Genomic DNA, 11,837 nt, shown 5'->3' on the forward strand with positions numbered 1-11,837 from the left:
TTATAATCAGATTAAATAATCAGATTAAAGTAATCTGTGAATAATTATACAAAATGACATAAACTTGACACTATTTCATGAAGAAAAAATAAAAATAAAAATAACATTAGCTTTAATATTTTGGGATCACAAGAACTTAGATGTGTCTGCCATTCAGCACTACCATCATTAAGTCTGGTTCATACTTTAGCTACACTTATGAAATATGAACTATTAATGGAATGCAAAATGGTGACTATTCCAGTTTAATTAAAACAATTTAAGACTGCAAATCAAATGAAGTTGAAGCAGTGTGTTTCCAACACAGTATTTAAAATTGCTGCACTGAAAAACCCTCTCAAGATCACATAAACTATTCGCTGGCACTCCACGATGCATGCTGGCTCTCAGATTTAAAGCTGTATTGATGGCCTGAGTGCAGCTCACTAGTGTGCTTCTTAAATTATGGGAAAATCTTGAATATCTCATGTTATGTTGCATCAGCATGATGCTAGCATTCATTTTACACTTGGTCAATGAAGAACAGAAAATAATATACAGTATAAACATCTATCTTAATTTTCCTATGCTATGTAGGGCCTAGCTTTGCAACAATAATTTATATAGAGTAAGTTTGTTTACAGGGTGATACAGCCATTAATCAGATCTATTTGAATTTTCCAAAATGCACATTTTAGGTTGTTTACAGATTACAGATGAATACCGATTACCTTTCCCACTTCCCCAAACTTAAATATCACTATTCACTGTCTCTTGTGATGAATGATGTCCCAGAAGGTTCTCAGGCAGAGAGGGACACTAACACCATGAGCTTATGCGTTCCACTTTGGTGTGTGATTCAAAAACATGCCTAAAGTACAGACTAGCCTTTTTGTAGAGAGGTTAGAGTTAGCCACATTGCTTAAACAAAGGAAAAGGAGCTGACTAAAGAAAAGATCGCATGAAAATGAGCTGGATTTATGGATTATGTTGGCCTTGTGCCTTGTGTTGAAGCTGCTGTGGGAAAAGGGTGGATGAATTCAAGTAAAAGTTTCTTTATTTCTAGCGAATGAAATCAGACATAATGGAACGCCTGCAGGTTTGTTGGTGAAATTATATCCAGGTGAGAATTCAACTGAGAATTTGTCTGCTGATACAAGGTTATTGATATCACTGAACATCTGAAAATATGACATTAAACATTATTGCTTCTACTGAGCATCAAAACCATTAAACAACTACAAAAAAATAATCCTATGCAAGGATTAGCAACATTTATTAGACTATATAAAAACTGATTTCTACATAGGTAGCTATCTATCTCCAAATAAAATAAAATGCATTACATTTACATTTATATTAGAATGGAGATTATTGTACTCTACTGCATGATGATGATAGGATTTCAGATTTTGTGGTTAACTGGGAAACTGATGCATGTTTCCAAATTTGCAAATGCTCTGTGATGGCCAAGTTGCATAAATTTATTCTTAATGCTGAGAGCATTGGCTCTATGAACATGGTCATTATGCCCAGTGATGTAAAAACCTATAAAAGCTAACCACAAACAGTAACATATTTCCAGTTCAAACTAACAGGACTCCTAAACCACTACCAAACACCAAGTACAATAATTTATTCTAAAATAAAAAAAATGCTAAATACTTGACAAATGTGCACAGAACCATGTCTCTCTTTTCTGAGCATGTTACTGTGAACAGTGTTGGCTCTTTTTGAAAGTGATGAGTTATATTATTCAAGAGGACATGATTGTTCTCAAATCCTGAAATCAGGTTGTCCAAAGAGGAGTTATTCTGTGGCTCCTCAGCCAACAGCTCATGTTGTGAATGGAAGCACCACGTGCCTCTGTTCTTTTGTGGTGTGAAAGGAATCAGTGTAGTCATTTTGCTGCATTTTGAGTCTCTTATTCAGAACACCAGCCAAGCTCACCCTCTGAGCAATACTAGAAGCTACTGAATCAGCAAATTCAGTACTGGCGCATTAAGGACTGAAATGTTCCCCATGTCAAAGATAACTGTACAACCATGCACAAAGGTTACACATATATATCAGTTCTTCTGCATGCCCTACTATCCAGCACATTCGACACCAAACACTGACAACCAGACTTCCAGACACAGTTTAAGTCTTGTCATAAACCAAAAGGCTTTTGTGTCTGGAAAACTATCCCTAAGTGATTTCATTGTTAAAGGATGTCTATTAATATTGTCTGAATGTGTGAGTGCAGGCCTGTTCTGGAGAATCAGTTCAGGGTGTCCTGCTGGCATTCGTGTGTCTGGGTGCCCGAGCTCTCGCGCGGCGCTCGGCACCCTGTGGGTGGCGCCACTTGGCCGGCAGGCCTTTGAGCTTCTTCTTCTTCCGGTCTGCTATGCACCATACCCTCTCACAGTATTGCTCCACCTGCTGGATGTTACCATAGCCAATCAGCTGCATGAAGTCCTTGTACCAGAGCTTGGTGGAAGGGGCCAAGGGCAAGCTGGCAAATGGGCATGGGTGAGCTCGGAGCTGGGCCTCGCCCTCACTGTACTCCCTACGCTGGAACAGGCTCACCACCCGCTCCTCCTCCAGCACCTCCAGGGTGATCCGTGCAACTGTCTGCACGAAGCCATGCTCTACCGATTGGCACAGGTACACACCGGCGTCAGACTTCTTTGTTGTCAGAAACAAAAGGCCATACGGTGTCTGAATAATATGCTCGTCACCTTTTATCTGAGAAAGGAAGAGAGAAAAATAGCATCACTGAACAAAAGTAGCACATGCAGTGTACGTAATGCATGATAATGCATCCTGCATGTATTCTATTCATTAGTATTGCTGGCTAACATTTGTATTTCAGAGGTGTGTCCAAGAAACAGAACTGAACACAGCACATGGACACGTGTTTCATGTTTATTTCTTTCACTTGTGCATTTAGCATTAGCCAACTTCCTCAATGATTACAATGTGCAGTCATGTCAAAATAGAGCTTGAGACAGTACTCCCAGTAATCAGAATGCTGTTAAATGCTTGTAATCCCTTTATTTCTAGATAAAAATCCATCTTTATCTAGAAAGTATATTTGTTTTCCTACATCTAACCTGTAATCAGGGACACATTTTAATGTTTGCCTCTAGTTAAAGTGCAAATTGTAATCAATTCAGTCCATTTGAATACTAATTTGTTAGGTTCAGTACAACACAAAATGTTATTTGTTTTGTCCTCAAATTTGAATTACATGATTGGTCAGTTCATGATTGCATACCTCTTCCATGTCTACTCCTTTCAGCATGTACCAAGTGAGTACAGCTTGCAGAGATCTGGGTCTACACTCTAACAGAGTGTTATTCTTCTCAACACCATATACCAATTTGTCTGAGATGCTGTGTGCCTCTGAAACACACACACACACACACACACACACACACACACACACACACACACACACACACATAATTATTAAATGATAACCTGTTGTACAGAGGCTATAAATAAAAGCAGTTCTGGCTTCAGTTCTCTGTAAACTGTCATCTTCCACATCAACCAGGCAACCTCCACCACGTACCATTCAGCTGGAGCCCTGTACACTGTTGAACCGCATTGCCATGACGGACGTCCTGTCGTCTGAAACGCCTGGCCACAGAGAGAGAGAGAGAGAGAGAGAGAGAGAGAGAGAGAGAGAGAGAGAGAGAGAGAGAGAAGACAAAAAGTGAGGAGAAACAGGAAGACTCCACTCAGCCTTTCTGACACATTTCACAGCACCCTATTATTTATCGCAGTGTGGAAAAAACGAGCAGTACAGGGTGAGGGATGAGAGGATGAGAGGTGAAGACAAAAGTACCGAAATCAAGCAAGGAACAAGTGAGAGGTAGAAACAGCGAGAAGACTGTTACTCCCCCACTGCATTTTCATCAGACAGAGAAATCAATTGAGAGCAGCTAATCTTTTCTGTCATCATCCTGACCATGACTGCTCTGACTGCTGCTTGGCGCTGATTATTTGCGATTTCCTCATCTGGCTGTACATGCCGAGTGAGGACGTGATGGGCATTAGGATGAGTGGGAGGCGTTAGCATAAAGTGCTGACGGGTTCCGGCTGATGGCAGTATAGAGGGAACTGACAGCACTTAGAGTCTGGATTAAGGGAACACCCACACTAGCTTTTCACTCTGATGAGCAGGGCAAACCACCCGCTCACACATGCACAAACACACACATGCACACACATGTGCATACACACGCACACACATGCTCACACTTTGGCAGGCAGTGTGAGACACTAAGACAGAAGGTGATGAGTGGGTGATAGCACAGTGAAGCTAAGACTCCATGCTCTCTCACCAGGAGCACATTTCTGTACTGGCTGTTCTAAGCACCGTAATTGAAATCCTGTCTGCCTTTTTCCCTCCTGTGCGAAGCACAGCAGCGTAGCATCCAGAGCAGGGACCCCCTTCCATCTTTCGTGCTCATGAGTGTGTGATCGAAATGCATGCATGCACATGTGATCTATGCGTACCTTTTGGTGTGAATGCTAGCTGGGTAGTATCTGGAGCAGGTGTGCCCGTCCCAGGCGCAGTATGGGTCTCTGGCTAGACAGCAGTCAGAACAGGCAGAGCCATACAGCCCACACTGGTGCATGCGGACCTGAGTCACACCCAGCTCAGAGCCCACATACAGCTGTTGCTATGGTAAGGCAAACAAACTTGGGTTAATGTTACAGCATTCGACAGCAGCCTACAAATCATCTTCAAGGTTTGAGACTCAAACTGTCTGCTCAATATCACCATCTAGTGGCAGATGGGAAGATTGTATTCTACACCATTTTATATAAAATTTGATGCTCTCTGATCCGAAAGAGAAAACTGATGGTCAGAGTGTCTTACCCTTTTTGTTGAAATGACGATTTCCGTGATGGGTACAGGAAGCTGTGATGAAGGAGATCAAATGATTTTTCATAATCAGATGTACATAACATTATCCCAGTTCTTACAGATTTTTACATTCACTTTCACACAATACCATGTTCACTTAACACATTCACCATATCAATAAACTATGTGAATTAAGCTGTCTATATTTTGCATTGCTACAAAATGCAAAATATTTTGGCATTCAATCACCACTTCTTCCATAATTCATGAATACCTCTCTGTCAGTGTTCACTACCAGCAAGAGTCTGTACAACTAAAGAAACATTTGCAGACATTTAGATACTGTTCAAAATAATTAACTTCAAAGCAGTTTTTAAACTCTGCTACATTCTGATTACTGCAGATGGAAATATTTTGGCAGACAAATGAAAGCATACACTTATTGTATGTATAAATACATAAAACAGATTATACTGACTTTAGACGAAAGTTTATTTGGTTTATTTGTTTGCAGCCTCATTACCATGAATAGAAAAGTGGTCAAACTTGCATTGAAATGTGCATGTATGAAAAGAAAATATAGAAAAATACTGAGATTTTTCCACTATTACTGCAGTATTGCACAAAACATTGGGCTGTCATTTCACCTAACAACCAAAACAGTTTGGTTGATTTTGGTTGAGCCCTGTTACCATATATACAAAACTGGCCATCTCTGGAATGGCCTTTGCATTCTTTAGCCTTATTGAAGATGTCTATTGTATGTAGACAGAGACAGAGGCAGAAACAAAAAGAGAGGCCAAAGCAGAGGCATAGACAGAGGCAGACACAAAGACAGACACATAGACAGAGGCATACACAAAGACAGACACAAAGACAGATGCATAGACAGAGACAGACACAGACAGAGGCATAGACAGAGACAGACACAAAGACAGACGCATAGACAGAGACAGACACAAAGACAGACGCATAGACAGACGCATAGACAGAGGCAGACACAAAGACAGAGGCATACACAAAGACAGACACAAAGACAGACGCATAGACAGACGCATAGACAGAGGCAGACACAAAGACAGAGGCATACACAAAAACAGACACAAAGACAGACGCATAGACAAAGACAGACACAAAGACAGACGCATAGACAAAGACATACACAAAGACAGATGCATAGACAAAGACATACACAAAGACAGACGCATAGACAGACGCATAGACAGAGGCAGACACAAAGACAGAGGCATACACAAAGACAGACACAAAGACAGACGCATAGACAAAGACAGACACAAAGACAGACGCATAGACAAAGACATACACAAAGACAGACGCATAGACAGAGACAGAAGACGTTTCCTTTTTTGCATGGAGACGAAAGGTTTATGACCACCACCCACATGACCAGATGTCACTTCTAGATGCAATGGCTGCTGGGTGTATGGATATAACAGTGAAACACATTCAGGGCTGAATAAGGCATTTGAAGAGATTTTTTCCATGCTATATTGCAAATGATAACATTCAATGTGATATTGATGAAAATCAATGGCCAAATGCAGTGGACACGATGGTTGGAACAGACCAACGGTAGATGTCTGATACTGATGGGCAGACTGTGTGAATTGTGTTATGTGCAAATTTGTGTATATAGTGAAAACATTGATTTGTTATTACAGTTCTGTATTTGTTATTGATTGTGTATATTTTTCTTTTCTGAACTACAGTATATTGCACTGTGAGATCAAATGGCAAAATATAGTAAACCCCATGAAGAATACTGTGGCTGTTGTGATTTGTTTCTTTATCATAATTTGTTTTAGATTATACAGTAAATATTGTTATTCTGGGTTTCCAATACAGTAAAACATGCATTAATTTACAGTTTACAGTAAATATACTGTAACACACAAGTCATTAGGTAAATCAGCAGCCAGTCTTTAGCTGGCTTGACATATTTGTAGATGCAAAAATAGAAGAAGGTAAACACATAGTATACGTATTTTGTTGTGTAAGTTTACATTTTGAAGTTCGTTGTTCATTGAGTGGTGGGGGAAGGCATTTGTTATAGTTATGTTATAGTTATGGCAGCATGAGTCACTTTTGGATGAAATATTAAGTGTGTTTGTGGTTGAAGTGCATTTTGCACCACAGGTGCAACTGATGTGCTGAGGTGTATGGTTCAAAGGCACATTGTGTGAAGAGTTTTGAAGAAGTAGACATTGTATTTAGACAAGTGTGAAAACATTTGTATAAAAAAATTTAAATAAATTTTAAACTGCTAAAAATTCACCTTAAAAACCTGCAGTTCCTCTAGAAGAACTTCTTCTATTGTGTTAGCCTCTTTGTTGAAGATGGTGATCACCTTTAGCACAACAGAATCATCTGTGGAGGAATTAATACTATCTGATTAGACCTCCGTTAAATGAAGAGTAAAGCTGGTGTCGATAAGGTATGGAGACCAAATCACCATACCTGTCCCAATGAACAGGACATTATAATGTCCATCCTCAGCCTCCACCCTGTCCACAGCGAGCTCAGTGAGTCGACGTCCTCCATCTGTGTCCAGCAGAATGGGCCGATGAAGGACCGGCCGCACTGATTGGAACATGAGGGGGTGGGAACGCACGAAGCGCAGAACCTCATCTGGGTACTCCTTAGAGCTGGAGAACTGAGCCCCATTGATCTTACTGGCACACTGAGAGAGTGAGGTAGAGAGAGAGAGAGAGACAGGCCAATAAGGACATTGTTCAGTACAAAACCTCCGATTAGTCCGTCAGATTTCAAAGTGAGTCCCCTCGCAAATCCATCTCTTCTCCTCCTTTCAAACACCCACAGCTAAGCATCACTCCACTCAGCCACTTTTTCCCTGATGCAGCCACAGAGCCCCTTAAAAAATTACAGTGTGACCAACAAACCCGAAGAATTTAATAGTGCTATTTAAAAAATGAGAACAAGCTCAATGAGATTAAGATGTGAACAGCAATGATTTTCTGAAATTTTCATTCTGAAAATAGTCTCATCATCCCACAGACTAGTTCTGCCTCTTGCAGGTGACAAGACCTTACAGAATAAATCCTTACCATTTTCTGTAACTGGAGTATGATGAATAATATACAGAATAGTTATTACTGGGGGATACAGGTTATCACATCACTAAATGGAGTGATAGATGTGATGACTGGTAACCTAGAGGAAGCATGTAGCCTTTAGGCAGCTGTGTCTGACTTACAGATCCTGGACGTGGGTATGGGACCTTCCCATCATACAAACTCCAGTGGTGGTCGCCGTCCTCACGGTGGGCAAAGGGCCCATTAAACGCTGCCCGGATACCCTCCATGTTGTACATACACACAGCGTAACCTTTAAACACAGCGCTGGGAGGACAGGGGAGAGTCAAGGGACATACCTTTACACCTCAGACAGTCCATGAGCTAGTTGAATGCTGCTAGATTCGAAATGTGATGCAATATCTTTAAATGGATCTGAAATGACTGAGTTCTACAGTTACGCAGAGCACATACTGTTCTGTGCTTACCTGGTGGTACTGAACAGACCAAAGATCTCCGGATTCTTCTCATCCTTTTTGGTTAGCACAAACACATCCTCTACAAATACACAAATTTGTGCATACACACATGCACACACATGTACACGCACACACGGACAGACACATGCGCGCACACATATACATACACACACACACACACATTTTTCAAATAAAAGTTTCATAAAAATATGGGGCTTTATTGGTCCAGTAATAAATACATGTCCCCCTCCTACAGACAAAAATGCACACATAAAATGCACACATAACAAAAAAAAAAGGAGAAAAAAACTCAAACTAAGGCTTTTTAAATGTTAGGATGCTCTGATATATGGATAAATGTCTGCTCATGCAGATTACATTAGATTTAATCTGTGGCATGAAGACAAGAGGCTTTTGACTCTTTAATTCTCTGCAGCCCTGCAGGTGGCATGGCTTCTCTGTGGGCGTGATTTCCCACAGGCGGGTCGTGGGTTTCGCCGCGCCCAGAAGTGGGTTGTGCTGTGACTGTTCCTGCCAGCCTGGTCGGGAACAGTGCTCAGTGGCCAGGAACAGCAGTACCTTCACTGTGAGCCACACAGCACATACTGATGAGGCTCTACTCTGCAATCATGTAGGCACACATTCTCGTGGGCCACGAATCACCCCCTGCACTGACGTGCACAAACAGCGAGTGTGATTGCTTCAAAATGTCAGCTAATACTGCCCACTTGCTTGCTGCCTTGGAGGGAAATGGCTTTTGATGAATATCCCCAAATGTCATATCTTATGGGTCATTTCCTCAGAGGTGCAATGCGTGGAATAAGGCATTAAGTCAGTTTGTGGAAAAGACCACAGGGTTGATGATTCAGGTCAGAATCACTGACTGAAATATGTTTGCATAGGGAGAGGGAGAGAGGGAGAGATAGCAAGGAAAGCAGCCTGTTGGCAGGTCTTACCCAGCTCATCAAAATGGGTGTCGATGCCATTGGGACCCGCCACTGAACATATCAAGCGAGCCTTAAGAAAAGATGTCCACTTGTTTACCAGCATCCTTTGACCACCCTGGTCATTCTAAGGAACAATGTAAAGGAAGAGCAGCATCATTAACCGTGCCTGTTGCTTACTGACCTATAGATGGTGCAGTCGTGCAGATTTTGAATGACAAAATGATGTGGTAGCTCAAGCAAGGTTCTTATCTGCAATGGCATTATCACTTCACCATATTAAGATGTCAATTTGGATCCATATTTGAATGTCAGTCCCATCAGCGTTCTCGATACGTACGGCACACACTCTCGCCACCCTGCTGAAGACCGCCTTGCTCCCCACCTCTGCTGCGGACACTCTCTCAGTGAAGAAGAAGTAGACTTTGTCATCAGCAGGGTCATCGTTATCGGGGACCACCATGGACCCTACGAACTTGGGCTCTGAGGAAAACAAATCTACCTTAGTGTAGCTAAACCAATGATGGCTGTGTCCATCGCATGGCACATATAGCATTCATGGACCATAAATATTATAACATACCATCTATAAATAACTGCTTAGTCATAATGGTTCTGTAATTAAATTAAAGTTATGCTAATTGATTTTTCCTAGATGCAAAGAGTGGAAGGATCAAGCTGAATAATGGAGAAATGTGCATGAGGAGAGTATCTGTGGGGCACATTAGCATCATATTATTTTAATACATCTTAAAAAAACATTTAACAACTAATTAACACCTTTTAGGATATTTTCAGGCCCTAGCCTCAGTTTATCTGTACAGCACATGTGCAAGCACACCCCCGCACCCATGTGCAGCACTGAGTAATGGTTTCCATGGTGCTGCGAAAACCTTCTGCCATGCTGTATGACAGGCAAGTGGGCCTCTCTGGGATAGTGGCTGACTCTGCTTGACCATATTTGAGCAGGTCTGAATGGCTATGAATGGCCGTGTCTGGGGCAGAGCGGCTGGAGATGGATGGGACCTGTCACTGATGCCTTTCTGCCAGTCTCTATGATTAATGGTGCTCACTGGGGGGCTGAGACTGCAACTGCCCCCCTACAGGTAATGAACTTTATCCCTCTATTCTCAAGCATATGCACTATCTCTCTATGACACACACACACACACACACACACACAAACTATAAATCAAGTATAAAGGCAGTATTGAGGGAAGATGGCTTTGCTATGTTTCTGTTTTCTATGTTTCTGGTAAATGTATTATTGTGTGCTCTACTGGAGCTCAGAACTCCTGTGTGTGTGTGTGTGTGTGTGTGTGTGTGTGTGTGTGTGTGTGTGTGTGTGTGTGTGTGTGTGTGTGTGTGTGTGTGTGTGTGTGTGTCAGGGAGGAGAGCAGGATATATGGTGGAGACAAGTATTACACAAACTCCCCACATGACACTGCTGCCCTTTCTGAACTGTGCACAGGATGGTCACAAACTCAATCAACATAAGGCCTACACCAGTGTTGACTGATGACTAAATGTGATCTATATGTAACTCTGTGTGTGTGAGCCAATGTGTGTGTGTGAGCCAATGTGTGTGTGTGAGCCAGTGTGTGTGTGTGTGTGTGTGTGTGTGTGTGTGTGTGTGTGTGTACCAGAGATAGCTGGATTCCCTCAGTGTACAATAATATTGTATGGGTCTCTATATAGGTATTTGCATGTGGACTAGGACTACAACACCTTTTAACATTTAATTGTCTTTAATTGTTATTTGCTAGCTATTAGCATTTCCATAGTGTTTATATAGTGTATAATTTACTGTATAAACACAGCTAATCCCAGTCAGTAGTCTATGGTAGCAGTGGTATCTTAGTGGTTAAGGTACTCAACTAGTGTTACTCAACTAATCGAACAGTTCAAGCCCCATCACCAAGGTACCACTCTTAGGCCCATGAGAAGGGTCCTTAGCCCTCACTTGCTCAGCTAAATGCCATAAAATGTCAAATGTATTCAGGTAGGTTAAGGTTTGGACCAAATCTGGCAGGAAACCTAATCTCCACTACAGGTCTGAATATCCTTCAGTGTGGGTGTGTAAAATCAAAGGTAAAAATCCAGTTCTGGAATTTAGAAACACCGCATAGTTTAGTGTTTTCCCTGTGTCAGCATCCATGGTTCATCTCACAAAGGGCTTGATATTTCAAATGACCCTAGATGACATGTGAGGGTGTGTGAGTTTGTTACAGTGCACGGCTGCTCTTAGTGCTTGCGGTTGGTGCTCTCACCATTCAGCTGCCATCTGTCGCCCACCTCGGTCCTGCTGTAGCCGTGTCTGGCCAGGCGGTACACAGCTGCGTCATTCTCCCAGTAGTCAGTGTAAAGTCCTACAAACAGCTGACCTCCTGTTGGCCAAAAACAAGGGCACAAATAAGAATTTCTCAAAATGACTAGACTTTCTGTTTGTTATTGTGGATGATAATATTCATATCTGAGGTTAATATTTTACTTATGCTCTAAATAATACACCTTT

At 41.7% G+C, this 11,837-nt stretch overlaps 1 protein-coding gene across 1 annotated transcript in view; it reads right to left on the reverse strand.

Annotated features, from left to right (window-relative positions):
- Positions 1-1,239: 1,239 nt before the first annotated feature.
- Positions 1,240-11,837, reverse strand: part of sema3e (sema domain, immunoglobulin domain (Ig), short basic domain, secreted, (semaphorin) 3E) — a 29,837-nt gene continuing 19,239 nt past the window's right edge. The window contains exons 6-17 of the mRNA XM_027009692.3: positions 11,593-11,709; positions 9,663-9,805; positions 9,335-9,449; positions 8,388-8,457; positions 8,082-8,226; positions 7,325-7,547; positions 7,143-7,234; positions 4,859-4,900; positions 4,492-4,658; positions 3,542-3,609; positions 3,242-3,369; positions 1,240-2,709 (exon numbers count right to left, since the gene is read on the reverse strand). Of these exons, the coding sequence (XP_026865493.2) occupies positions 2,248-2,709; positions 3,242-3,369; positions 3,542-3,609; positions 4,492-4,658; positions 4,859-4,900; positions 7,143-7,234; positions 7,325-7,547; positions 8,082-8,226; positions 8,388-8,457; positions 9,335-9,449; positions 9,663-9,805; positions 11,593-11,709 (1,772 nt within the window). The 3' untranslated portion in view covers positions 1,240-2,247. The remainder of the gene's footprint in view (positions 2,710-3,241; positions 3,370-3,541; positions 3,610-4,491; positions 4,659-4,858; positions 4,901-7,142; positions 7,235-7,324; positions 7,548-8,081; positions 8,227-8,387; positions 8,458-9,334; positions 9,450-9,662; positions 9,806-11,592; positions 11,710-11,837) is intronic.

This window comes from Electrophorus electricus, chromosome 6 (assembly GCF_041902795.1).
Source record: "Electrophorus electricus isolate QZ-2024a chromosome 6, ASM4190279v1, whole genome shotgun sequence".
Lineage (NCBI taxonomy): Eukaryota > Metazoa > Chordata > Actinopteri > Gymnotiformes > Gymnotidae > Electrophorus > Electrophorus electricus.